The sequence below is a fragment of the Podarcis bocagei genome (genome assembly GCF_964188305.1).
Source record: "Podarcis bocagei genome assembly, chromosome: 6".
Lineage (NCBI taxonomy): Eukaryota > Metazoa > Chordata > Lepidosauria > Squamata > Lacertidae > Podarcis > Podarcis bocagei.
This window is the reverse complement of record NC_138130.1, coordinates 23284315-23308451: the sequence shown is the minus strand read 5'-3', so window position 1 is coordinate 23308451 and position 24137 is coordinate 23284315. Positions and strand designations below refer to the sequence as shown.

At 41.4% G+C, this 24137-nt stretch overlaps 1 protein-coding gene across 6 annotated transcripts in view; it reads left to right on the top strand.

The window, feature by feature from the left end:
• Positions 1 to 24137, top strand: part of NALCN (sodium leak channel, non-selective) — a 185602-nt gene that overhangs the window by 29225 nt on the left and 132240 nt on the right. For 3 of the 6 annotated variants that reach the window (XM_081198229.1, XM_081198227.1, XM_081198233.1), the window contains exons 4-8: positions 917 to 973; positions 5736 to 5819; positions 7044 to 7183; positions 8886 to 9014; positions 13750 to 13904. In XM_081198229.1, coding sequence (XP_081054355.1) covers positions 917 to 973; positions 5736 to 5819; positions 7044 to 7183; positions 8886 to 9014; positions 13750 to 13904 — 565 coding nt within the window. Of the gene's footprint in view, positions 1 to 916; positions 974 to 5735; positions 5820 to 7043; positions 7184 to 8885; positions 9015 to 13749; positions 13905 to 24137 lie in introns of those variants that run through there. The other 3 variants (XM_081198228.1, XM_081198230.1, XM_081198232.1) reach the window with 2 other exon arrangements.

Genomic DNA, 24137 nt, shown 5'->3' with positions numbered 1-24137 from the left:
GGCAATGAGTTCCTCAGAATATGTGCTGCTTTACTGAATGCCCCGTTTCTTATGACAGATGCTACAAAGGGACAGTTAGCAGGGCTTCTCCAGCAGAGCTAAAAACATTGCCAGGAGTGTACAGAGAAAGGTATTCGTTCAATTAGATTGGTTCCAAGTTCTTTAGAAGGCTTCTTACACCTAAGGCTTATGTTAGGTGTAACCTCCTTTTGTCTGGACAATTCATGGTCAGGGCCTACCCTTTGAGCTATGGAACCTTCTCCAGAAGTGACATAATGTGCCCTGGCCCATGATCTCAGAAGCCATTTCTCCGCATTCCTCTCCACATGGCTAGAATTGCACGGAGGGCAAGAGTAAGGCTGGCAACTACTAGCACCATCCAAAAGGGAAAGCAGCTGTGTGCCCCTAGGCTCTCCTTGACTTTGAACCCTGCTAAACTGGGTTCTCTGGGGCACTGTGGGATAATCACAATGGCGGCAACTTCCTAGCACTGGCACCATAAGCCTGTGGTCAAGGGACCAGATGAGAAGGAGAGCTAAACAGCAACAATGGAGAAGGACTGGGGGGCTTGGCCCTGACAGCTAACTCAGATAACCGTGGGCCAGAGATAGCACAACATAACATCAAAGGGCACAGGCCCGATTTGGGATATATGAGGCTACTTGGACGCAACAGAAGGAAAAAAGCTTGAATGTGCTATAAGAAAATGGGGAAGAGATGTTTCTTCTTGGCTTGCAAATGTCACCCACTTTCACTTTGCAATGTGTTTATAAAGCTGAAGTGAGGTTTAGCACCTGCAGACCACATATATCATGGCATGAGACTCTCTCTCTCTCTCTCTTGCGTTGGTACATTGACAGATAACGCTGCTAATGTGCAAAGCTCATGAATGGAGGTAATCTCCTTTTTTCTGTAGATGGAGTTGGGAAAAGGTTGGAGGTTAACCACACCACAGCCATTTCAGATGTTCAAGGTAAGATGGAACAAGTTCACCTTACTTGGGGATATTTTCCCTTATGAGAGTTAAAACCAGAATATGCTTGTCTATCAAAGCCAAAGGGGAGTTTTATAACAAAAGCTTACGGGGGCTAAAACAGATTGTATGTTATTGCACAGTTCCATGCCATAAACATTAGTCCTTTTTAACCCCTCACCTCATCCCCTCATCGAGGATATACAGTTTTGATTTCTTTCTCATGGGTACTAAAATCCAGCACCTGGCCTCCTATGAAGGACATGAAATGCATATTCCATGATAATTTTTCAAAAGCATTCCAATGCATTTGAATTCTTAATTGTTTAGGAATGTAAGCTTGTGAGTATTGCTCTATCTGTGAGTATGAGAGATTGAGCAAGGAGCTGTTTCACAAAGATATCAGCAGTTACTATCCCAGTTTATTGTGCGGAAATTGTGGTTAATTTTTGAAAAATTAACCATAGAGGCTGCGTCTGTTCTGCACACAAATCCACAGACCACCAAAATCAGGATCCATTTTGGAAGTTGAGGCCATTTGCTGAGCTTGGCATAATTCACTTTGCTTCCATGATTCAGGCTTTTGACTGCTTTGCAATTTGATGCGGGTGGTTCAATGCATAGGTAGTTTGGTGCTTGGCACCAAATGGGCCACAACTGCATGAAAGAAGTACAGATTATGCTTTATTAAAAAGAAGAGAAGTATTGAAACTCTGGGGCAGGCAGGCAGGAACTGAATGGGAGCAGTGGCAACACCAGGAAAATATATTCTGCAGGGCACACAGAGTATTTCTAGGTGGGCAAGTTGTGTCCCACATGTTAAGATCTCTGAAAGAAAAATAGCGATATATGCTAAAGACAGGAGCCTAGCAATGGTGGGACAAGTGAGGGACGAGCTCCTTGTTTGGGGGAGTGCTGCCCTTCCTGCCCCCTCCCTCTGCCACTGTCCACAAAGAGGAGGAAAAGGGAGCATGGAACCCGAGGGCTGTTGACCAATATATTCAAGGGAACATCAAGCAGAAGAAGGCAATGGAGGAGATTTAAAGGAAGTTAAAGAAAATTCACTGCAGCCCCTCTGTTCTTAACCCCTTTACAGGCCTTTCTAACAGATTTCTGAGCTTCACACACTGAAGTCATGCAAGCCAGAAGCAGTCTTTTAAGAAAAAATATAAAGTTGACAGCAGAGTCATCTAAAGCTGAATCTTGCCTCAGATACTAGATTGCATGTCTACATAGTGAACTGCATATAAGCAAACAGTGCACAGTTCAGGTTTTGCCTTCCTTGCATGGCCTTCATTATCTCCGCTAATGATCCTTCCATGTTCCAGTTCCATAATTAGAAGGAAAATAATAATAAGTAGTGCCGGAAGAGGATGGAGACTTGAAAAATCCCTCAGCAAATGTTATATGAGGATTCCTGCATTGTGCTGCTCCACCTTGCGTGAATTTCTAAGACTGTTCCATTATTATTCATGGGCTCCAATTCTGTGAAGGTCAGAGCTCTTGTGTAAAACATTTACAAATCAGATGGGACGCTTCACACACAGTAAAAAACGGCGGGGTGTCCTCTTGCACAGACAGAACCTTTTTTATTTTGGATATAGTTTGTTGCTTCAGGGCAGAAATGACATATCTAAAGAATTCAGGCAATCAAGAGAGAAGGAGCCATCAGTCTTCATTAAACTGGTACCATCAAATGATTTAGCTCAGCTGTTAAGACTTCTGCTCCCCCAGCGGCCCTGCGCATTGTAAGAAAATAGGATGCTAGTTGCTGAACGCTATAAAGAATCTGCTAAAGGCACCTTAAATTTGCCAGGCAGTATAACACAGAGAACTTATACTATGCTTGAATTTAGGAAGCTTTCTTGAAAAGTTAACCACATATTTGTGAAACAAGAGGTGGTTTTATTTTATTTTGTGACTTTCCAAAACTATGTGGACCTATCTTTGTACAGAATAATTCCCCTCCTTTTCAGACTAGTACAAACCCACACACAGTTTGCTATAGCCATTTGCTCATAACTAAAGGCTGCTGTGACAACTCATAATGAGCCAGAAGGGCATTGCTAATTTGTGTATCTTATTTATGCATCATTAACATTTTCCACAAACTGTGACATCAGGTCGTATCGAACAGATGAGTTGTACTTCTGTGCTGCCACTTACACAGTCTCCAGTGTGAACCTGAAAACCAATTCAGATCTTACCTTTTTGTAGACATAGGAATTATTTGAATGTTTTCACAAGCAGGAAAGTGCATTGTGCAAATGAGTAGCACTATGCATTTTATGTTAAGTCTACTCAATTGCTGCTTGTAGGTAAGTTAATCATTTCTGTGTGGTTGGTCCTTGGGTTTAGAAGCACACACAGTATTGTACCTTCTAAATTCTGCATGGGAGGAGGATAGATTAGTCCTTTCCAGGACTGTGAAGGAGGTACAGAAACCAGGCACCCATGTGAAAAGGGAAGCAATTTCATTCCAGGGACCCAGGGGTTAGGGTTAGGGTTAGGGTAAGACCCTTTGTTAATTGGGACCTTAGCTTATAAATGGTTGAACAGTGGGAATGTTTGCTCAAAAATTCACATACTGCCAAAAAAAAAAAAAGGTTATGGTGCACAGTATTTCACTTTTAGGATAGAATCAAATATAAAGGCATACCTCTTTCCAATGCAGTTACAATGCAGCTGTGATGACCCAAGATTTTAGTTCCTGTTGATTTCCAGGGTTCAAAACCAGGTTTTGGTGCCAAAACGAAATAATATTGACTGTAACATTTGAATATATAATTATGTTCTTTGTGCTTTGTTTGTTTGTTTGTTTGTTTGTTTGTTTAACTGACTTCTGAATTATTTTAAAATAGTGAGCCATGTTTGTCACATTTTCTTATTTTTGCTTGCAGTCATTATGACTAGAAACATACTCTTTTTTAAAAAAGAAGTCTCAAATTCAGTCATAAACCTCTGGGCTATGTGTCTTACCACCACCATTGTTGCAGTAATATATTGTTTCTTTTAAAAAATTGAAATAGCCCAAGAGCATATGTAAACCATGGTTAAGTGATCAATAACATGCCATAGATCTGTTCTCCCCTCCCCTCCCTTCATCTTTGTGAATTCCTGAATCTTACTTGTTCAGTGTTAACTATGGTGCTATCTTACATTTGTGATGGGGCTAGCTATGGCTAATTCTCATCATGTTGAACTGTTAATTGAATATTTGAAGATAGGGATAGAATGAAGCTGGTTTGCACACCCTGGTTAAAGTCTAGGCACTGCACTGGTGCAGACCTAAACCTCTGCCATAGTATCTATCTATCTATCTATCTATCTATCTATCTATCTATCTATCATCTATCTATCTGTTTGAAAACCCATTCTAGCCAGGGAATTTCTACACATGAGAGGAAGTGAACCTATGAGCCTGGAGCATTCTCCCAACTTCCTACCCATGGTTAGGCCATTGCTAGCATTATGTATCCAGCAGGCAAAGACTCTGTTTGCTAAGCCAAAGCATAGCTTAGTGTAAATGTGCAGGTTTTGGGAGGTGGGATTGTGGCTGCTTTGCTCCTGCACCGGTCACGTTGTGAGCTATACTAACTGGAGCAAGGCAAACCACAAGCCCTGGTTTGGATGACACGCAGTGAAGCAACAACAGCAGAACCAGGGTAGGAGCAAAAGAGCTGTGATACCTCTGGGAAGTCTGCAAACTTGCACGTTTACACTAAGCCATAATTAGGCTTTGTGTTATGTGCAAACTGGGCCGTGGTATGTTATCTCATGGTTTGTGAGTTTAAAAATGTTTTACTTTCTCTCCTCTTCCCTCTTTGCCCCCGTTATCCTATTGGCTGAAGGGATTTGCTATTTCACCGTATTATAAATGTCTTTAAAGACCTCTGCTTAATCCTGTAATTTTCACAATACCCATAAAGCAAATTGCTTTGGCCTCTGTTGTATGGCAAGGCAACCAGATCTGATGTCCTGGGTGTTGACTTTAAGGTACTTTAGAAAGATACCCTTGAGGAAAAAGGCTCCCATAGCAACTATTTCCAGTACTTGCAGATGATCAGTCTTTTCTTGATCAACAGAAAAGGCAACTCGATGAGGATGCAACTGCACCCATTTTCTGAAGTGTATGTAGTTTTATGCCCAACAAAGGAGAAAAGCTACCAGGAGATGAGAATTGGGGGACAGGGTGGTTAACTGAGCACTATAATGAGCAAATCCAGTTATGCTCATAGCCAGAGCTGTGCCTGAAAAACATTTTGTCAGGTGAACTGCAGGTGGCTATATAAAGCATCAGGGAAAAGCAAGACGAAGCCTGCCTTATTTCTCTTCATTTTGCTTTACCCAAAGCATTCCTCTTATTCCAAATGCACTGGTTGCAAACCAATTCTGTTCGGTACAAGAAGCAGGAGGCGCAACTTATAAATACTGACCATTGACACCTGTGATAAATGACTACAGGTTGTTTTGAGCACCTGTCAGACAAAAAACCCATTTATGCTATAAATGGAGTGCGCTTTGTGAAGCTGTTCTTTGTGAGAAGACCGAAAGGAGATCCTTCAAAGGCTGCTAATCTTGCAGCTTTCTCTATTGGATAGAATCAGCAACTATTGACATAGAATTTCAGATGCTAGGATGTTGCTTTTGCTTCACTGTGTTAGAAATATTCTGTTTTAAAAAACGTGAAATAACAGAAATAATTTAAAAACATGAACTAACACAACTCGCATAATTCCATTTACATTTTTCTTCTTCTTAGGGGGATACTTCCTATGTGAAAGACCGCTGGTGTGTGTTTGATGGATTCATGGTATTTTGTCTTTGGGTGTCATTAGTTTTACAGGTAAATTATGTTGCATTACAATAAGTGCAGAAATACAGCCTTTATCTCTGGCCAAGCCCTCACCTCAGCTTAAGTGAAAAAATAAGAACACTCTTGAGGGCCACACTTCTTCTGGTAACAACCAAGACTTCTGAAGTAGAGTTGGTCCCCTAGACCAAACAGGAAGATTATCTTCAGGTCCAGTGTTTGGGGCAGTGGTCTTTCTGCAGCAAAGCAGTGCTTTCCACGCCAGACCCCATGGTTACCTCCATAATAATCAGCTGAGTACAAAATGAAAATAATAGCTTGCATCCTAAAGCAAGTTAACAGAAAGACACTCACAGAAGGGAGACTTCCTTTCCTTTTACCTACTGCAGCTATCCATGTCCCTTGAAAAAACCTCTCCAGCATATCAGAGGTGCCTTGTCGACAGCCATAGGCCTGGGTAAAGAGGAATGTTTTTGCCTGGTGCCTAAAGACATGTAGTGATGGCACCTGGCGAGTCTCCCTGGGGAGAACATTCCACAACCAGGGAGCCACCACAGGGGAGAAAATCATTGAAAAGAATTCATACAGTACTCAAATGCTTACATCAGGAGTGGTCACATACTTTATTACAAACTTTGATAAATCAATGGATTGCAATTTTTAAATTGGCTGGGGAAACCCAGCCAGATGGGCAGGGTATAAATTATAAATTATTATTAAATATTCTAAGGGCACAATCTCTCCTGCTTCTGCTCAATAGATCCTTCCCCTTACTTGGCTTGTATGAAGTGCTGCATACTAGATATGGCTAGAATAGGAAGCCTGAACACTTCCTGTTTTCTCCACCCAATTCTCTCTCTCCAACCCAGACCTGGTCTGGAAGAGGTCCTATAGGAATCCCACCAGAGGCTTTGTGTTCTCTGCTTGAGTGTTTCAGCTTAATATGCATTTTTTCTTTGCCCCTGGTAGATTATTCCAATCCTCCCTCCCTTTTAGTTTCACCTTGATAATGAATGAGATAATTGACATTTGGTGTTCCGGGATAAGTCACTTGAATTATAAAATCAGTTGCCAAAAGGGTCTTGTTTCAGAAACCAGTGTTAAACTGGGAACAAGCGCTGAAAGGAGATTGCCATTGAAAATACATTGCCCTGGAAATATTTATGCAAAACAATGCAAACTTTAGAAAACAGCACAAAGAACAGTAGTATGCCCAGGAAAAAAATCAGAAGGAAAAAGACGTTCTTTTGTTCCTAGGTGTTTGAAATAGCTGATATAGTTGATCAAATGTCACCTTGGGGCATGTTGAGGATCCCACGGCCGCTTATTATGATTCGAGCATTCCGGATCTATTTCCGCTTTGAGTTGCCAAGAACCAGGATAACCAACATTTTAAAGTAAGTTGTTTGCTAAATCTAGACACAACGGTATATTAATGCTTGGGATGGGGAGGCAGTGGCATTGTGTTGTTTGGGATTATTTTAAACATGCAATCATATGCTTCTTAATTTCTATAAGATATATAATACAAACTAAGAATTTTTGGGGAAATGTCACAGGATTGCTTAAGAAATTCCAGCCCCTTTATTCAATAAAAATTACATATATAAAACAGAAGTTCCAGCCCCATCTTTCTGTCTTCCAATTTTTTAAACATTTTTAAAGATTTCATAAAGTTTGATAAATATTTAATCCAATTTCTCCCATCAGTTCTGGGCTGCTATGAATGTTGGGATAATGAATGCCCTGTATTAGAAGTTAGCCCAAGCTTCTATTTGAAGCTCTTTCCCTTTGACCTCTTCACAGACCACAATTTTCAGGTGAACGCTTGAGGTTGAATTTGGCATCCATCTGTCTCGGGAGACAGCGGAGGGGGGCACCACTTAAGATTTAATTGTACCATACTGTTGTATGGGGTATACTCATCAGAGAACCCTGAAAATTTGGGGTTGCTGTAGGCCTAACTACACATGAGGTAGAAGTTCCACAAGACATGTTGGATGAGGGTTAGGGGATCTGTTTTTACCTGAAAAACAGGTGCTTGGGGGAGGGATGTTGAACACTCTCTGCACTCACTGCTAACCTCTCTTCAGCCAGAGCCAGCTGTACCATTTGATAATGGGATAGCCGCCTCAGAGCAGCTGCTGAGGGGCGGGTAGTGGTTATGAGGTGTTGGAGGATAAAGTGATGAGTGCCATTATGGCCTGTCTTGCACCCCTTTAGCATCCTTAGGTGCTGTGGTTGATGATACCCTGTCATCAGTGTTGGAGACAGATTGGGTTGTCCTTACAGGTATATACAGTGGTGCCTTGCAAGACGAAATTAATTCGAGTTTTTTCGTTTAGCGAATTTTTCGTCTTGCGAAGCACGGTGTCGGAAAAGTTTTGGAAAAGCTTCAAAAATCACCAAAGTCTTCAAAAACCTCAAAAAAGGCTACCACACCACGTTCTATGAGTTGCTCCTCGAAGTCCAGTCGCAACTGTATTAACGGTGTTAAGAAAAAGGAAAGAAACTTGCAAGACGTTTTCGTCTTGCAAAGCAAGCCCATAGGGAAATTCGTCTTGCGAAGCAGCTCAAAAACCGCAAAACCCTTTCGTCTAGCGAGTTTTTCGTCTTGCGAGGCATTCGTCTTGCGGGGCACCACTGTATATTATTGGGACGTGTGTATGTGTGCCATCTTGTCCTTGACTTGGACGAGTTCTGCTTTCAGCCTAGATAAGCATGGAGAGGAGAAAGAGAAGGTACAGAGAAGTAAGAAACCAGTGAGGGAAGAGGTCTGCAATTCCTTACACGGACACTCTTATTTGCTATTAAAAAATCGGACATGCATCCCTCCTTTCTATGCAATTCCCAAGACATTCCTTGCCATTTTTCAGATTATTCCACCACCTCCCAACCCAGTTTATCTTCCCTTTAAGACTGCTTGCTTCCTTTAATCTAGCCATACATTTGAAAGGGCTAAACCACAGTATGGATATCCCCTGTGCCACAAAGCTATTCTCCACTCATCTACCACATATGGATGGGATATTGCACTACTGGCATTGAACTTGCGCTGGTTACTTGCATGTAATGCATATCACTTTCCTTTTTTGTTAGGCGCTCAGGTGAACAAATTTGGAGTGTTTCAATATTCCTTCTGTTCTTTCTGCTTCTGTATGGAATTTTGGGTGTTCAGATGTTCGGACCTTTCACGTATCATTGTGTAACAAATGATACAAAGCCAGGGTAAGTCTAAATGATTATTTTTTAAAAAACTTCGTATCAGTGACCTTCTGTCTGAAGCTGAACTAGAAACAGAGAAATCGCAAGGAAAGAGTTCCTCTAGCAAGACACTGAACTGCAAACAAATTCTGCTAAAAATAGGATCCGGCTTGGAATTTGGGGTTCCTGTGACTCAATTTGCACACTACACTCAGTCAAACCATGGCTTGGTTAGCATGAGTGAGCCAACCTCCTCGTTCCCAGGACAATGAACACAACCTTGCTCACTAAATCTTGGTTACAGCTCATGATTTGATAGCAGTGAGACAAACCACGAGCCCTGGTCCAGACATGTTATTGCTATTTATTGTTTGTAAGCCGCTTTGGGATTCATTTGAATGAAAAGCGTCATAGAAAGGCACTCAATCAAACAATCAATCACACTAAGTCAAACCATAGCTTAGCTCTGGGCAGTGCAGCAGCAGCAGCAAAACCATGGGAAGAGCACAACCACTGTGATCTTTGCTCTGGGAACACAGACCAATACAAGCCCCTCCCCAGTTCAGTTAATGTAATTACATCTTCATGCTTGAAATGCTGGTGGTTTTATTTGTGCAGCCCACTCTATTGCTTTTATTTTATTTTTTTAAGTTATAAATTTTGTTGTATTTGTTACAGAGTATTAGCTTGCTCTGCGAAGCCAAACACAGCCTGCCCACCATGATTTGTGGCCTACACTTGTTTGGCGACTCCTTGTTTTGCAGGAGGAGCCGGGTGGGTTGGAGTAGGAGTTTATCAACACTTTCCCTTGTAGCTTGCTGTAAGGTTTGTTGAGAAACAAGGGTGTGGAGGCCTGGCCAATAGCCAAACGGCCTTTACTTCAGCTTTTGGCAAGTATATTCTCTTGTTCTAAGTATCCTTTTGGGTGCAGGCTCTATTCACAGTGACCTAAAAGTGACTGTGCTGAGATAAGGCCATACCAGCAACAACTGCTGGACATATGAAAAAGGGAAAGTGCTCTGTTCCTCCCCCAGCTTGAAAGCAAGAACATTTTGATTTTAAAACAAACATAAATCGGCTCTGTGAAAATCTGAATCTTTATGTCAATAAGATAGAAGAGTCGAACCCAACTGTTCAGCTGCTAACAAGATTTATATTTTCTATTAAAAAAACAACACCAAACCAACATTGAGTGCTGCATTTTCTAGTTGTTTCTGCTTGTCCTAATTTTCACTGCCAGGTCCCCTCCCCTTTCCCTTGAGAGGATTCTGAATCTCTTTCTTGCTAAGCATTCTTCACACTCATTATCCTGTTGTTATAATTACTTATCTAACTCCATTTCTTCTGAGGCAGATACTATTTCACCCTGTGTTATACTGGCCTCCACCATCCCCCACAACTATTTTGTTGTTTAGTAGGCTTCCTTGCTGCAAAATAAAAAACCCTGTCTCTTCTTCATATTTATGTAATGGGGGAAAAAACCATTTCGTAGATTCTGCCCTTGTGGTTTTGGATCTAGGGGGGAAGGTCTAAATCCCAACTTGTTTGGAAGTAGCCCCCCTACATCGAAAACTGCCAGGGGCAGAATTTACTAAAGTGAAATTCAGACAATATATATATAAATAAAAATGGTTTTCCTGGGGTTTACTTCCTGATTAGTGTACCTAAGACTACAACCATATGTACAGTACGGTGATTAAAACAAAACAAAAAATCCATGATGCTGATTACTAGGACATTCGTTCCCACATTTCTCCAAGGTGCTCAGGGAACCATACAATGCCTCCCCTCCTCCACTGCATTTGCACTGCATTGTATTTGTATTTGTAAGGTAGTGAATGGCTCAAGGTCACCATAAGAAGTTCATTGCCAAGTGGGAATTGAAACTGGGTGTCTTCAATATTAGTCCAGCACTATCGCCTGCACTGCACCGATTCTCTTACATGCAAAGCAGGATATGTTCCTGTGTCCTTAACAGTTAGGAACCCAGGAAACTGCCTGAAATCAAATCAGGCCATTGGTCCATCTAGCCCAGGGAGCAGTCTTTCCCAGCCCTACCTGGCCCTGCCAAGGATTGAACCAGAGACCATTTGCCACTGAGCTGGTTGGTTAGTGCGTAGTGCTGATAACGCCAAAGTTGCAGGTTAAGTCCCCATATGGGATAGCTGCACATTCTTGCATTACTAGGGGTTCAACTCTACAATTCTATGATTCTTCTACTGCCCTCCCCCCTATAATAGTTTATGAGAAGAAACGTAACCAGGTACAGCATCAAATTTCCTCTTTTGCACTGAAGCCTCGTCGTCTGTATCAGTAGGCACTGTACTACGTGGCCTTGGGTGGGTCATCATTGCTTTCAGAGTCCCTTAAACAGGGTTACTGTGATGCTAAAACAGTGGTTCTCAAACTTCTTCCTCTGTGCCATGCTGAATGTTTCTTAATGATAAGTACGCTGGAAAGCAAAAAGAAACTACTGCTAGCTGTGCTTTATAACAGGGTTGTCCAACAGCTCAGTCGTGGGATTTCTCCTCCCCCCCCCCCAAAGAAAGCTCAACAACCTTGATGAAGCATTAAGCAGTCCCAAAAAAAGCTCAACAACTCTGGTCAATGGGTAGATCACTGCCAGTTTTTTAATAGTGGTAGTAGATCGCAGTCTCTTGGAAGTTGGACAGCCCTGTGTGGTGTGGTGTAGTGGTTAAGAGTGGTATACTCGTAATCTGGGGAACCGGGTTCGTGTCTCCGCTCCTCCACATGCAGCTGCTGGGTGACCTTGGGCCAGTCACACTTCTCTGAAGTCTCTCAGCCCCACTCACCTCACAGAGTGTTTGTTGTGGGGGAGGAAGGGAAAGGAGAATGTAAGCCGCTTTGAGACTCCTTCGGGTGGTGATAAAGCGGGGTATCAAATCCAAACTCTTCTTCTTATAACATACCACACAGCTGCAGGACAGTCATAAGATATAAAACAATGCAGATGCATAGGGACATTAATCATTCCCAAAATATAATTATAAACGAGCCTCTTACCTATGCACCTTAAGTATGTACGCAAACTCAATGAGAGGTGTGAACTTTGTTTTGCCGGGTAATCTCGTTTATATTAGAAGCCTTTCTCTTTTTGATCCTTCATATTTGTCAGAGTTGAAAATCCCTGTTCACAGCAATATGTCATGGAGAACTAAAAAAACAACTAATCCTTTTGAAGAATTGCATAAATACTTTTTCAGGTTGTATGTATTTTATATATTGATACTGTGTACTATACTACACTAAACTTGTCCTCAAATCTTCCCACTACACTTGCCATCCTCTCTTGCCACACCAATGTGGCATGTCACACCTTTTGAGAACCACTGTGCTAAAATGTTCCTGCTCCTCCTTTGGATGGAGAAGAACATATGAAAGCAGCAAAAGAAATAGGATCGTCCCAGCCTGGTATTACTTATCTCTACTTGTTTCTTGTTTCAGTAGTACTACTGCCTGAATAGCTGACTCATGTTAATAGCTTTACTTCCTCCCATTCTCCTTCAGCGTATTGCCCTACATTAAATCTCAATTTGCTGAGCGATAACTTCTTCTGATCATTCCAGAGCTTCTCTCTATTCTCTTGAGCCATTGCTCCTTTCAGAGGATGGTGATGTGTGAATTTGATAGCGCAGAGTGCACATTGTTCCCAGGTTCTTAATGCAAACAGAGAGCCTAGCTCCCAGAGCTAATTCCTCAGAGAATGGGATCAGACTGCTCCTCACTTGGGAGCTGTACAGCTCACCATTATTTCTCGTTTATAACCTGTCAGCTAATCTTTATGCTTGCTGTGATATTTCTGTGTGGGCCAGTGATGTGCATATTTAAGAAAATGAAGGCCAGTATACAAGGATGGTATTGAAGAGGGAAGATCCAGCATCAGATTAACATAAGAAACTCACTGCGATCTATCCCACCTCAACTAGATACAACAGAGTTCTGCCAGGCAGCTAAAATATAAAGTTATCAGAACTCCAGGAGCATTTGAGGTATGCAAGTTTCATCCCTGTCGCAGTATCAGAGCTACCATTAAATAGGCAGCTAGAGATGAGTAGTCATGATCTTAGCGGATGAATACGTTCTGTACTCCTTTGTATCAGGGACCATTTTGTTGTGTGACTTTGAGTCACTTCTGCATATTTTAGCTTCAAAACACAAATATCTGCACTTTCAAAATCTGAATTTCAGGATTTACAAAGAATTTCAGCACCTGGGAAATTATCTTTGTTCATATGAAGTATCGTACTAGACTTGTACAAGATGTTATAAAGGACAGGTGCCAATTTCTTCTCTAGTGTTTATTTAAGACATTGTTTTGCAACGTGTTTTGTCAGTATCCTTATGCAAAATTTTGTACTTGTAAATAAATTGCTTAGTATCTGATTTTGCTTTTGTGAGGTTGTGGGGGAGGCAGAGGGCGTTGGGGTTCTGCCAGATACCGAATCATGTTACAGGGGTTCCTGGAAACACTGGTTTAGAATATCTTAACACGAGAGCCTCTGACTGCAGTGACTCCAGCGACCATCTTGACAAATCCTTTCAGAGATTCTCTTTCCCCCATTGTACTAGCAGACAGATGTCCCCCACCGCCAGATATTAACTCTCCATTCTAAGACAGTGCTGTTGCATTTTTTTTTACCACAAATGTAAATTTATTTGGGGGGAACTGTTACCACTGCTGTTTTCACTGTTCATGTTTCTCAGATTGCGCTAACTCATTCTCTTTTTATGTCAACAGAAACATAACCTGGAATAATCTAGCAATTCCGGATACACACTGTTCGAAACCATCTGAAGAAGGTTACCAGTGCCCCCCAGGATTTGAATGCTTGGACCTTGAAGAACTAGGGTTAAGCAGGCAAGAGCTGGGCTACAGTGGCTTTAATGAGATAGGTCTGTTTATCTGATTAAAATCTATTATCAAAGCCTATTTTTAGATTCTTGTAAATCATCCAGGAGGAACTTGCAGTAGACAGTTTGTGAATGTGTAGGGCAAAGGGCTGTTGATGTGGTGACTGTCCTTGTCTTTGATGGATCTTCTGCACTCTTCCTCCAGTTGGAGATTGCTTTAGGAGCATTGTCTCTGCAATCCATCTAATGCTATTCATGTCCTGATATGCTAAGGGTGACACCCTCTGTGACCTCAGTCACATGCAGTTTTCTCTGACAAAGTGCAGCAATTTGTTCAAGTCTGGAAGGGGGCTGGCTTCTTAACATTTTCTCCTCTAGCCCCTTTCTACCAAAGCCACTCCTATCCTCCCAGCTGCTTCCTTGCCCTGAAGGTAGGAAAGATACAGCACTGTAGCTTGGGGGTGTCATGTTATGGTTTGGCCCTTTAATTAAAAAGATTTGACTTGCTTGTGTTACTTTCGCAAGCATGAATGTTCAGCAATGAAAAGATGGTACGAGAAATTACCCTTAAAGCGCACGTAAGCACAAATTCATGTGCATAAACGAAAGTCCATATGGTTAGAACATTCACATGCAGATGTCAGTAGGTTGATGGGGAAAACACACAGTGTTAAAAAGACTCACCTGCCCCTCTCGTGGCACTTCTGGAGTGTTACTCTTTTGTGCAAATGTTTCATACATTCAGGTAGATGCTGGTAGGTGCCTTTTGTGCAGTAGGGTTGCACCTTCATAACCAAAGGCAAAGGAAGCAGGTACACTGCAAAACAATAATAATATGACTACAGTGGAACCTCGGGTTGTGGACGTAATCCGTGACGGAGGCACGTCCGCAACCCGCAGCGTTCATAACGTGCAGCGCTGCGTTTGCGCATGTGCAAAGCGCGATTTAGCGCTTCTGCACATGCGTGAAGCACAATTTAATGCTTCTGCGCATGTGTGAGCGGCGAAACCTGGAAGTTACCCTTTCTGGTCCTTCCGGGTTTCCCGCAGTCCGCAACCTGAAAACGCGTAACCCGAAGTGTTTGTAACCCGAGGTTACCACTGTATAGCAAAACAGGATGCAGCGAATCTTTTTTAAAAATCAGACACTGCGCTAAAAAAAAAGTGACAGAAAACTACCGTGGGAAATGCAGCATAACAACCATTTGACAGTGACATTGTATAACCTCAGCAATTTTTTGAAAACAAATCGAGATGATTGCTCAGTATGCACTTCATATAGAAGCAGCCTTTTGGTGTGTGGTTTGGATAATCAGACTTGGGGTATGTAAAGTTCTTACTGTTTTTGCTTTGGTTTTTGATCGGAGCTCCTTTTCCCTTTGAAAAGTCTTGCGTTTTCTACAGAGAGTCTCTTTAATAAATGAATAACTGACATGTGACAGGTGCCCTAATATTTCAGATCGTACTTTATTTCATCTCCCTTCCCTTCTCTGCCCTTTGGTGTATTATTATTGAGTCTAGTTTAGCTCAATAGTTTTGATGACTGCGTGCATTATGGAGCTAACTTCTCAGAAAGATGCCCTCGTACATTAAGTATGTGACTGCATTTGGCATTTGCATAGATTTCAGAGTTTTCAGCAGGTGATTCAAAGACCAGTAGATTACAGAGGACATGAAAAGCAACTCAGACAGGAAATAAAAAGGATAGGTCAGGTGGGCATTACAATGTGATTACATTTTCAATGTAGCTACATGCTGGTTCAAATATAGCGCTAAGTGAAACTTTAGCTTTGGAGAGAGCCAGTGTGGTGTAGTGGTTAAGAGTAATAGACTCGTAATCTGGTGAACCGGGTTTGCATCTCCGCTCCTCCACATGCAGCTGCTGGGTGACCTTGGGCTAGTCACACTTCTCTGAAGTCTCTCAGCCTCACTCACCTCACAGAGTGTTTGTTGTGAGGGAGGAGGAGAAAGGAGATTGTTAGCCGCTTTGAGACTCCTTCGGGTAGTGATAAAGCGGGATATCAAATCCAAACTCTTCTTCTTCTTCTATCTTTGCATGAATGGAGAAACATGCTGCTGCATGTTTAGAAAATCATGGCAGCTTTGCTCCTCCTCTGCTCTTGTTTTACTACTAGGAGCCTAACCATGTTTTGGCATCACATGGGAACTTGGGCTCATGGCTTTACTCACTCCAACCAAACGACCAAGCTGTGATCAAGAATATTCTCGGTTTACCGTGTATGGTTTGTTTGGGAGAAACAAAGCCTGAGCTTGGGTTTGCACCTCACACTAAGCCATGCTTTGGCAGAGTAACAGGAGCAGAGAGCAGTGAAATGGCCACAACTGTCCACCAGGACATGTGCTCAATTACACTTAGCCGTGGTTTGGCTTGGCATTGTGGGCAAATGAAGTCTGTACAACTGCAGAGCTGGGTTTAGCTAATACAAGTAATCACAACCCAGTGGACTATATTCATTAATACAGTATTCTTTGCTGATTTCTTTTTAAAACCTGTTTTCCTCAGATACATCACAGAACATAATTCAGCATATGTAGATTTGGCAGAATTGTGGGATTGTTAAAGTAGCTTTCCTCCCTAAAGGTTTACTGACAAAGGCACTCAGAGTGTTTGGTGTTAGATTCTGAAGAACGTTTCTGGGGTGTGTTTTCCCCCCTTTACAGATGTACACATCTGTACATTCAGATGAGTTGCAGTGTGTCTTCTCTAACCGCAAGGCCTTAAGGTGTTAGAGGTTGCAGTGTTCCCACCAAGTGCTATTTAAACTTATTATTTGCTCATAATATCTGACGATGCTTTTCTGACAACATTTTGTGTGAGAGAGGGGGGAAAGGGTTGAAAAATAAGTATTTTATCTAATTTCATGAGAGACAAATTATTCATGTTCCTTTACATCAAATTGTACTAGGGATCAGTAGTACCCCAGCCAGATAGTGGGGTATAAATGACAACAACAACAACAACAACAACAACAACAACAACAACAACAACAACTATTATTATTATTATTATTATTATTATTATTATTATTATTATTACCACCCCACAGGTTTATAATATTCCTTTATAAACCAGAATTTTCAGAACATTTTTGGTGACCTAGCAGAACTATCCTCTCCCACCCCTGCCCCTTCATAGCTATCATTTTGTGCAAAGTGTACCAGTTCAGCATTTGGGGTCACTCTGTTTGCAAGCAACCTGTACCCTCAACCTTGGCCAGTGGCCAGATTTCAAAGTAAAAAAGGACTTTTGTATTTTCCTCTGTTCATAGAAATATATTTGCAAAATGTGCTGCTGTGCCCTCAACACTTCTGGGGCATAGTGTCACTGGCCTTCAAAAGATTCTGATCTGATGATCCTCTTCAGCGCTGAAGAGGAAGACAAGCTTGCCCGCTTTGCAACTTGTGTGTGATATGTTTACTAAGACCTTTTCATAATGCTTCATGCTATGAAAAAGAAAATGTTACAACTGATGGCCGATTACAGCCATTCATAGGAAGATGTCCAACTAGGCAGTATGAACCTCAAAGTATGGCATAACATTTCGGCTGTGTAAAGATTCCAAAGCATGCTTATGATACAAACTCAAATGAGAGGGAAGGAAGGCGATGCCCCCAGGAGCTCTATATCTCGGCCAGACGCTACTTGAGAAATCAGTGACACATTTATTGGGTTTCAGGTGGAATTTTAACCCAAGTGGGGAATGTTTCTTGGTCATAGGGCTGTATCCCTTATTGGCAACTCACCACAAAAAAGCCCTCAGTTTCTACACATGCAGGGGCGCGCAGACACACAAAAACACATATCCATTATGCATCCAGAAAAACAAGGAAAATTGTACTAGTTCAAGGACACATTTTAACCAGGCAAAACACTTTGAAGAAGGTTTGGAGCAAACTTGATGAGGGATTTGGAGAGGGGGGGTGTTCCCTGCCTCTGGGATGTTACCAATGTGCCAATAGTCTGGGCATTAGAAGAAGAAGAAACTGACAGTGGTTAGCACTTGAGAGCAGGAAGGGGCAGAAATTTTGCCAGAATTCCTTCCCACGAATCCAGAAGTCTCCATGGTAGCAGTTTTGGTTTTCCGTATTTGCATCTCGTAAATTACACGCCAAAGAAAGGAAGAATAGTGGCTTTTCTTTCTTTAATGCATAGCAAGGTGTAGCAATCTCTGTCCAGAATTCCTAGCCTAGAATCATCCTCCTTTATTGCATTAAAAGTAAATGTGGCATGGTCATTTTTAAAAGTAAATGTGGCATGGTCATTTTTGAGCAAGTAGTCGGCACATAACACTTGAGAGTAGACTAGCAGTGGGAAATCTCCGGCCCTTGGGCCTTATTAGGCTAGACAGAGGTCCTAATTTGGCCTGCGAGACCTTTTTCCCCAAACCGCACAGTGGGGCAGATAAAGACACCGCTGCAAGGGAGCAACTGGGAAACCCAAAATGTGCTCCGGATTGTTCATTGTTGGGCAGGACTTGTCTTTTGCATCTTTTAAATCCGGTGCCAAATGCAAACCCCGTTTGTATGAGTTCCACTCAAGAACTCCCAATCAGAGGGTGAATTTGTTTTATTTCACCAAACTTATTACTGGTTCCATATCTATATCCATATATCAATCTACTATTGTTTTTATTAGTATGTTCAATTGTTATATATTTTTACATTTGTACTGTAAGCCACTTTCTGAGGATTCCCCTAGAGAAGGCAGGGTAGAACTAAATAATTATAGTATGTTTCCGAGCACAATTCAGTGTTGGTGTTGACCTTTAAAGCCCCAAACGGCCTCAGTCCAGTATACTTGAAGGAGTGTCTCCACCTCCATCGTACTGCCTGGACACTGAGGTCCAGTGCTGAGGGCCTTCTGGCAGTTCCCTCACTGCGAGAAGCCAAGTTAAAAGGAACCAGGCAAAGGGCCTTCTCGGTAGTGGCACCCTCCCTGTGGAATGCCCTCCCACCAGATGTCAAAGAGAACAACAACTACCAGACATTTAGAAGACATCTGAAGGCAGCCCTGTTTAGGGAAGCTTTTAATGTTTAATAGGTTATTGTATTTTAATATTCTGTTGGAAGCCGCCCAGAGTGGCTGGGGAAACCCAGCCAGATGGGCGGGGTATAAATGGTAACTTCTTCTTCTTCTTCTTCTTCTTCTTCTTCTTATTATTATTATTATTATTATTATTATTATTACTATTACTATTAGAGAGTCTAATGGGGCAGAAGAGATTGGGATGTGAGTGTTGTGGCCAACACTGCACAAACTGTGTTCCACTCGCGCAAGGAAACTTTCCCGTCCCCTCCCTATGCCCCTCCAAATCAGCTCTGCAGAGCCCCCCCCCCAACCTTCTGGAGCAGATTATGAGGATGCATGGGGAAGATGCAGGGGAAGGAAGAAGGAACAGCTTGTTTTCTCCTGCTCTGGAGGGTATAGACTCGAACCAACGCCTTCAAGTTAAAAGAAAGGCGATTCCAACTAAACACCTGGAAAAAGCTTTCTGACGCTAAGAGCTGTTCGAAGGTTGAAACAGTCTCCCTCAGGAGGTTGTAGACTTTCATTCCTTGAAGGTTTTTACGCAGAGGTTGGATGACCATTTAGCTGAGATTCCTACCATTTCATGGGTTGTACTCTTGGGATCCCTTCCAACTCTACAATTCTATGATTCCAAGGATAGGAGGAAGAAACTCTGTTGCGCAAGTGGAACGGCAGCATGGGATACAACCCTTGTTTCCTCACCACTGAATCAGATTCACCAACTTTAAATATTCCTGAGTCTGTTGCAGTAAAGATAAAGGAGGTGGGATGGTGTGGGAGCATCACACAACTTTGTGCTTTTTCTCTTCGTATTCCTCAGCATTATTCTAAGGCCTAAACGTCTTCATGTCTATACTGCACTTCAACTCAGCCAACCCCATGCTGATTTATTTAATCACTTGTTTGCGGCCTGTAAAGTGTGTCATTCAGATTGATGAATCCAGCATGGGCTTGTTTTTTGTTTTTTTGTTTTTTTGTTTCATTTGTGACTGGAAAATGTCTGAAGGTTTGGGACTTTGATTTACACTGGGGATAAGATAAACAACTATTCATATAATCCTGTCACAGCTTTAATATCTCCTGTTTTATAAGTGAATACCTCAGCTTTGCCTCAACTATCTGTCTTTAATTTTTCTTTTCCTATATTCTACCCTGTGGTGTATTTTATTACATTGATACAGTCTCTTAATTATACTTAATTTATTACACCCCCCTTCATTTTATAGACTATCTAAAATAGAGTCAGTTTCAAGGACACCAGTAGTCTCTTAAGGGTTGCTTGCTTGTATTATGACCTGACAAATTCTTTTATGTGGCTGCTTGTTCTTAAACATGTTCTTCCTCAATGTGGTTCAGAAGAGGCCTTGCTCATGCATTACTTTGTTGTTTGTGGTTGCCTTTCCTCCTTGGTCACGCCTCATATCACATACAGATAATGTCTGAATTTAAACATCACATGAGGTCCTTGTGATACTTTGTGCAGCTTTTACGGCTGCAGAAAGTGCCCCATGGAATCAGCATTTGGGACATTACTAAGCTGAAACTGCATAGATAATGTGGGCCACAGGTACAGCAATGGAAATGCAATAATCTGGGACTCAAATAACTGAACGCGTGACTCTCCCTTTTTCAGCTTTCTAAGATCCTCAGGTCCAGAGGGGAGTCTCTTCTCAGTGCCCTATCACAGGAGAAAACTCATCAGGAGGTCACATGGGATAGAGCCTTATCTGTGTTGGCACCCTGATTGTGGAGTACCCTGAAAACATGACTGTCCCCAACATTTTTGGCATTTTAGCCCCAGAATCCTTTTAGCTAGTCATAAACTACAAACATGCTTTTTAAAAACATCACCGGTTCCCAAATTATTGAGAATATTAAATTGCATGTATGATTTTTGGGGGGAAATCCCCATAAGTACAAGTTTAAATGCCTAGCATATATTTTCTCTCCTGATGTTGAACCAAAGTACTTTCCTTCCCTGACTTCTTTACAGGATGTCCTGTGGATTACTGAATTAATTACGGAAATACTGTTCATCAGCTTCCACAGACATTCTGGAAGAACACTACCTATGACAACTTAAAATCATTGCTGCAAATTTTGCGGAGGAACAATTGAAACACCCAATTTTGTCACTAACTGTTGGATGAGTTAAGAAGGATGAGAGTAGTGGGCAAAGTTACTTGAAACAGGTGCTTTGAAATGTGTGTTTTCATAGGGAGCCTATAAGGTATAATGGACAGAGGCAAACACAAAACACAAGATAGTCCAGAGGAAGGCAGCCAGGGTAGTGAAGGGTTTGGGAACCAAGTTCTATGCAGAACGGGTTGAAATAGCTAAAGTATGTTTCACCTGGACAAGAGAAGATTGAGAAGAACTGCCATCTTCAAAAATTTGAAGGCTTGTTGCATGGAGGATGGAGCAGACTGGTTCTGTGTTGCTCCAGAAGGCAGGAGTAGAACCAATGGTAGTGATAGGGAATCAGATTTCAGAAAAGAGAAGCTTCCTAACAGTAAGAGCTGTCTGACAGCTTACAAAGCTTGTGGGCTCTTCTTTGCTAGAGGTGCCTAAGTAGAAGCTGGACTTCTGCCAGGGATGCTATACTTGCATCCTGCATTGAGCAAGATGTTGGCTAGTTGACTTCCAATATCTCTTTTGCTCTTTAATTCTGTGATAGAGCCAGTAAGGTGTGATGGCAGTGTGTTGGCGTTGACCTATGAAAACTAGAATTTGATTCCTTCTTAGCAGTCTTCCTGCTCAGAAATTCTTTGCACTGATGATACATACATAATGAGATTGATAATCAAATTTTCATTGACATGGTTGATTTAAATATTATTATCTGAGGTGGGAAGGACTAATGCAAATGCTATCCTGGGTTAGATTGACAAACAACAACAACAGCTTAACCACATATTAAATTAGAGGTGATGAGAACAAAATCAAAAGTACTAAGCCATCGCAGCGACAAACTGTCATTATTTAAGGTTGAGCATTGATTTCAGTTGGTGTTGCTTTGGGAGGGATGTTGCAAAGATGTTTAAGAATCAGTATTTTTTGTCAATTCTTACAACTCTTGTGTATGAAACAGAGAAATCTATGCATACATGAAGGCTACTTCATTTTTCTTAGCAGGTACCTGTACTGTGTACTTTAGAAACATAACATGAGGTTTCTAGAAATAGTTATATTAAAAATAAGTATTTGATACATAGCCACTGAAATGTTGGTAGAACTTGGAGGTGTGGGCAAAGTTCTGTGCAGCCATGGAACCTGCTTAGTGGCTTTGGAGAAGACACAACAATTTCACAGAATTGTTTGAGTGTAAAATGAGATGTTCCTATGTACTGTTTGAGGGAAAGAAGACAATGCAGTGCCAAAATAATGTGGTACATTGGGCTTGTTTCTGATTCTCTGCTGCTTGGATATGTATCAGAAGACTAGGGTAATGTTTAGAAGTCCATTCCATTTCTTCCCTATCACTTCTAACGTACCTGGACCAACTTCAGTGTGGGTTTTACTTAACACTCTTTTTCCGTACACATGGCTGATCAAGCAGCCACAAAAGATTTTTGTTGGCCTCCCTTGTAGGAACTCCCTGATACTAAAGTTATTTTAGTAAAACTGTACTTGTCTTCTCTGCATTTTCCTGGGTCCCTGGAGAATCATACACTGATGACTTCAAGAAGCATCTCTCCATTCCTCCCCCCACCCTCAAAAAAACCCCCGTTCATTGGCCCATTTTTATAACAGGCAAAGTTAACCCAGAACAGCATCCACGTTCCCCATCCTTCCATTTTAAATGATTATAACCAAGCATTAAAGCTTCTAAGTACATAATTTAATTCAGTAGAGATGTTCTCACTCTATAGAGCACCTTAGTTTTGGCACAGCAGCTGTAACAGCTATCCATTCTTTTATTTTATTTTAAGTTGAGTACTTAGTGGGCAAACTTAAGTTTTAAAAAATTATTATTAAAAGGTAATTTTTGTAAACAGGCTTATTTTATTGTATGAAGGGGTACTACCCCAAATAAAGTAAAATGTTTCAGCAAATATGAAAATTTGGTGAGTTGGGAAAGTTGAGGAATTTCAGAGCATACCCCAGAATTTTAATTGATTGCCATGTTGATCCCAAATTAGCTGATGCCTACATTAAACAAGGCAGTCAGGTGAAACTAATGTGAATAGATTAGTACAGCTGCCTTGTAGTGACAGTCAAAAGAAAACTCTACAGCTGTTAAACAGGATTCAGTGGAACAGAAATTCCATTGGCATTCCAGACCATTTGGTATTGACTCTCCCCGGATGAATAATAGAATCTCAGCTGGAATATGCTGCTTTCCAAGTTTGTCTCATTTCCTGTCTCCTTGTTTGTAATCAGACCTTTAATATGGGGAAGTCTGGTCATGAAAGGACTTTGATCATAAAATTAAGGTTGCCAGGTTGCATACTAGAGGTTAGTTTGCTTAGTTTTAAATTGACCAATGAATGAGGAGATGGAGCAGTCCCACCTTCTTTTGTCTGTTCCTCTTTTGCCCTTCTACCCACCTAACTGTTTTACTCTTCCTACACCTGGATTTCGAAAGGGATGGAGTGCAGGTGAGAAACTGGCTACTTTGTTTTCCCGCTTCCTTCCATCCATCAATTTAAAGATAGAGAGCGGATCTCCTGGTTGCAGCCAAGCAGCAGAATTCTGCATGAATGTTTATTTCAGTGTAAATGATTGGGAAATAATAGGCGTGTGCAGAGAATGAATTTCGCAACACAGATGAAATTTTGAAAAATGCATTACTCTGGATTAATGGTTCCAAAGACCTATTCTTAATCCAGAGTAATGCACAACCATACATTGTACAAAGCCTTATTTAGAAACATCTATTCCAACATACACCAATAAAATAAATGTTTTACACGCACTGTAATAGCTCTGCTGCATCTAATAGACTTGTCTGTAGGCTTGATTGAGTACATTTAATCCAAAGAATGCTGAGACAAGCCATTTCTGTTTGCTGTATTGTCTGAGCTGTGTAACTCAGCCCCTTCTGCAGATGAGCACAAACAAAAATGCTGATTGTATATCCTGATGTTTTGTGGTTTTGTTTTTTTTTTAATTTAAAAAGTTACCTTCCTTTGTCACTGCTCATAAAATAAATGACTCCTTGTCAGAACACCTTGGTAAGGTATTTGCAGCTATCTATTTATTAAGCCAGCAGTCTCACAACT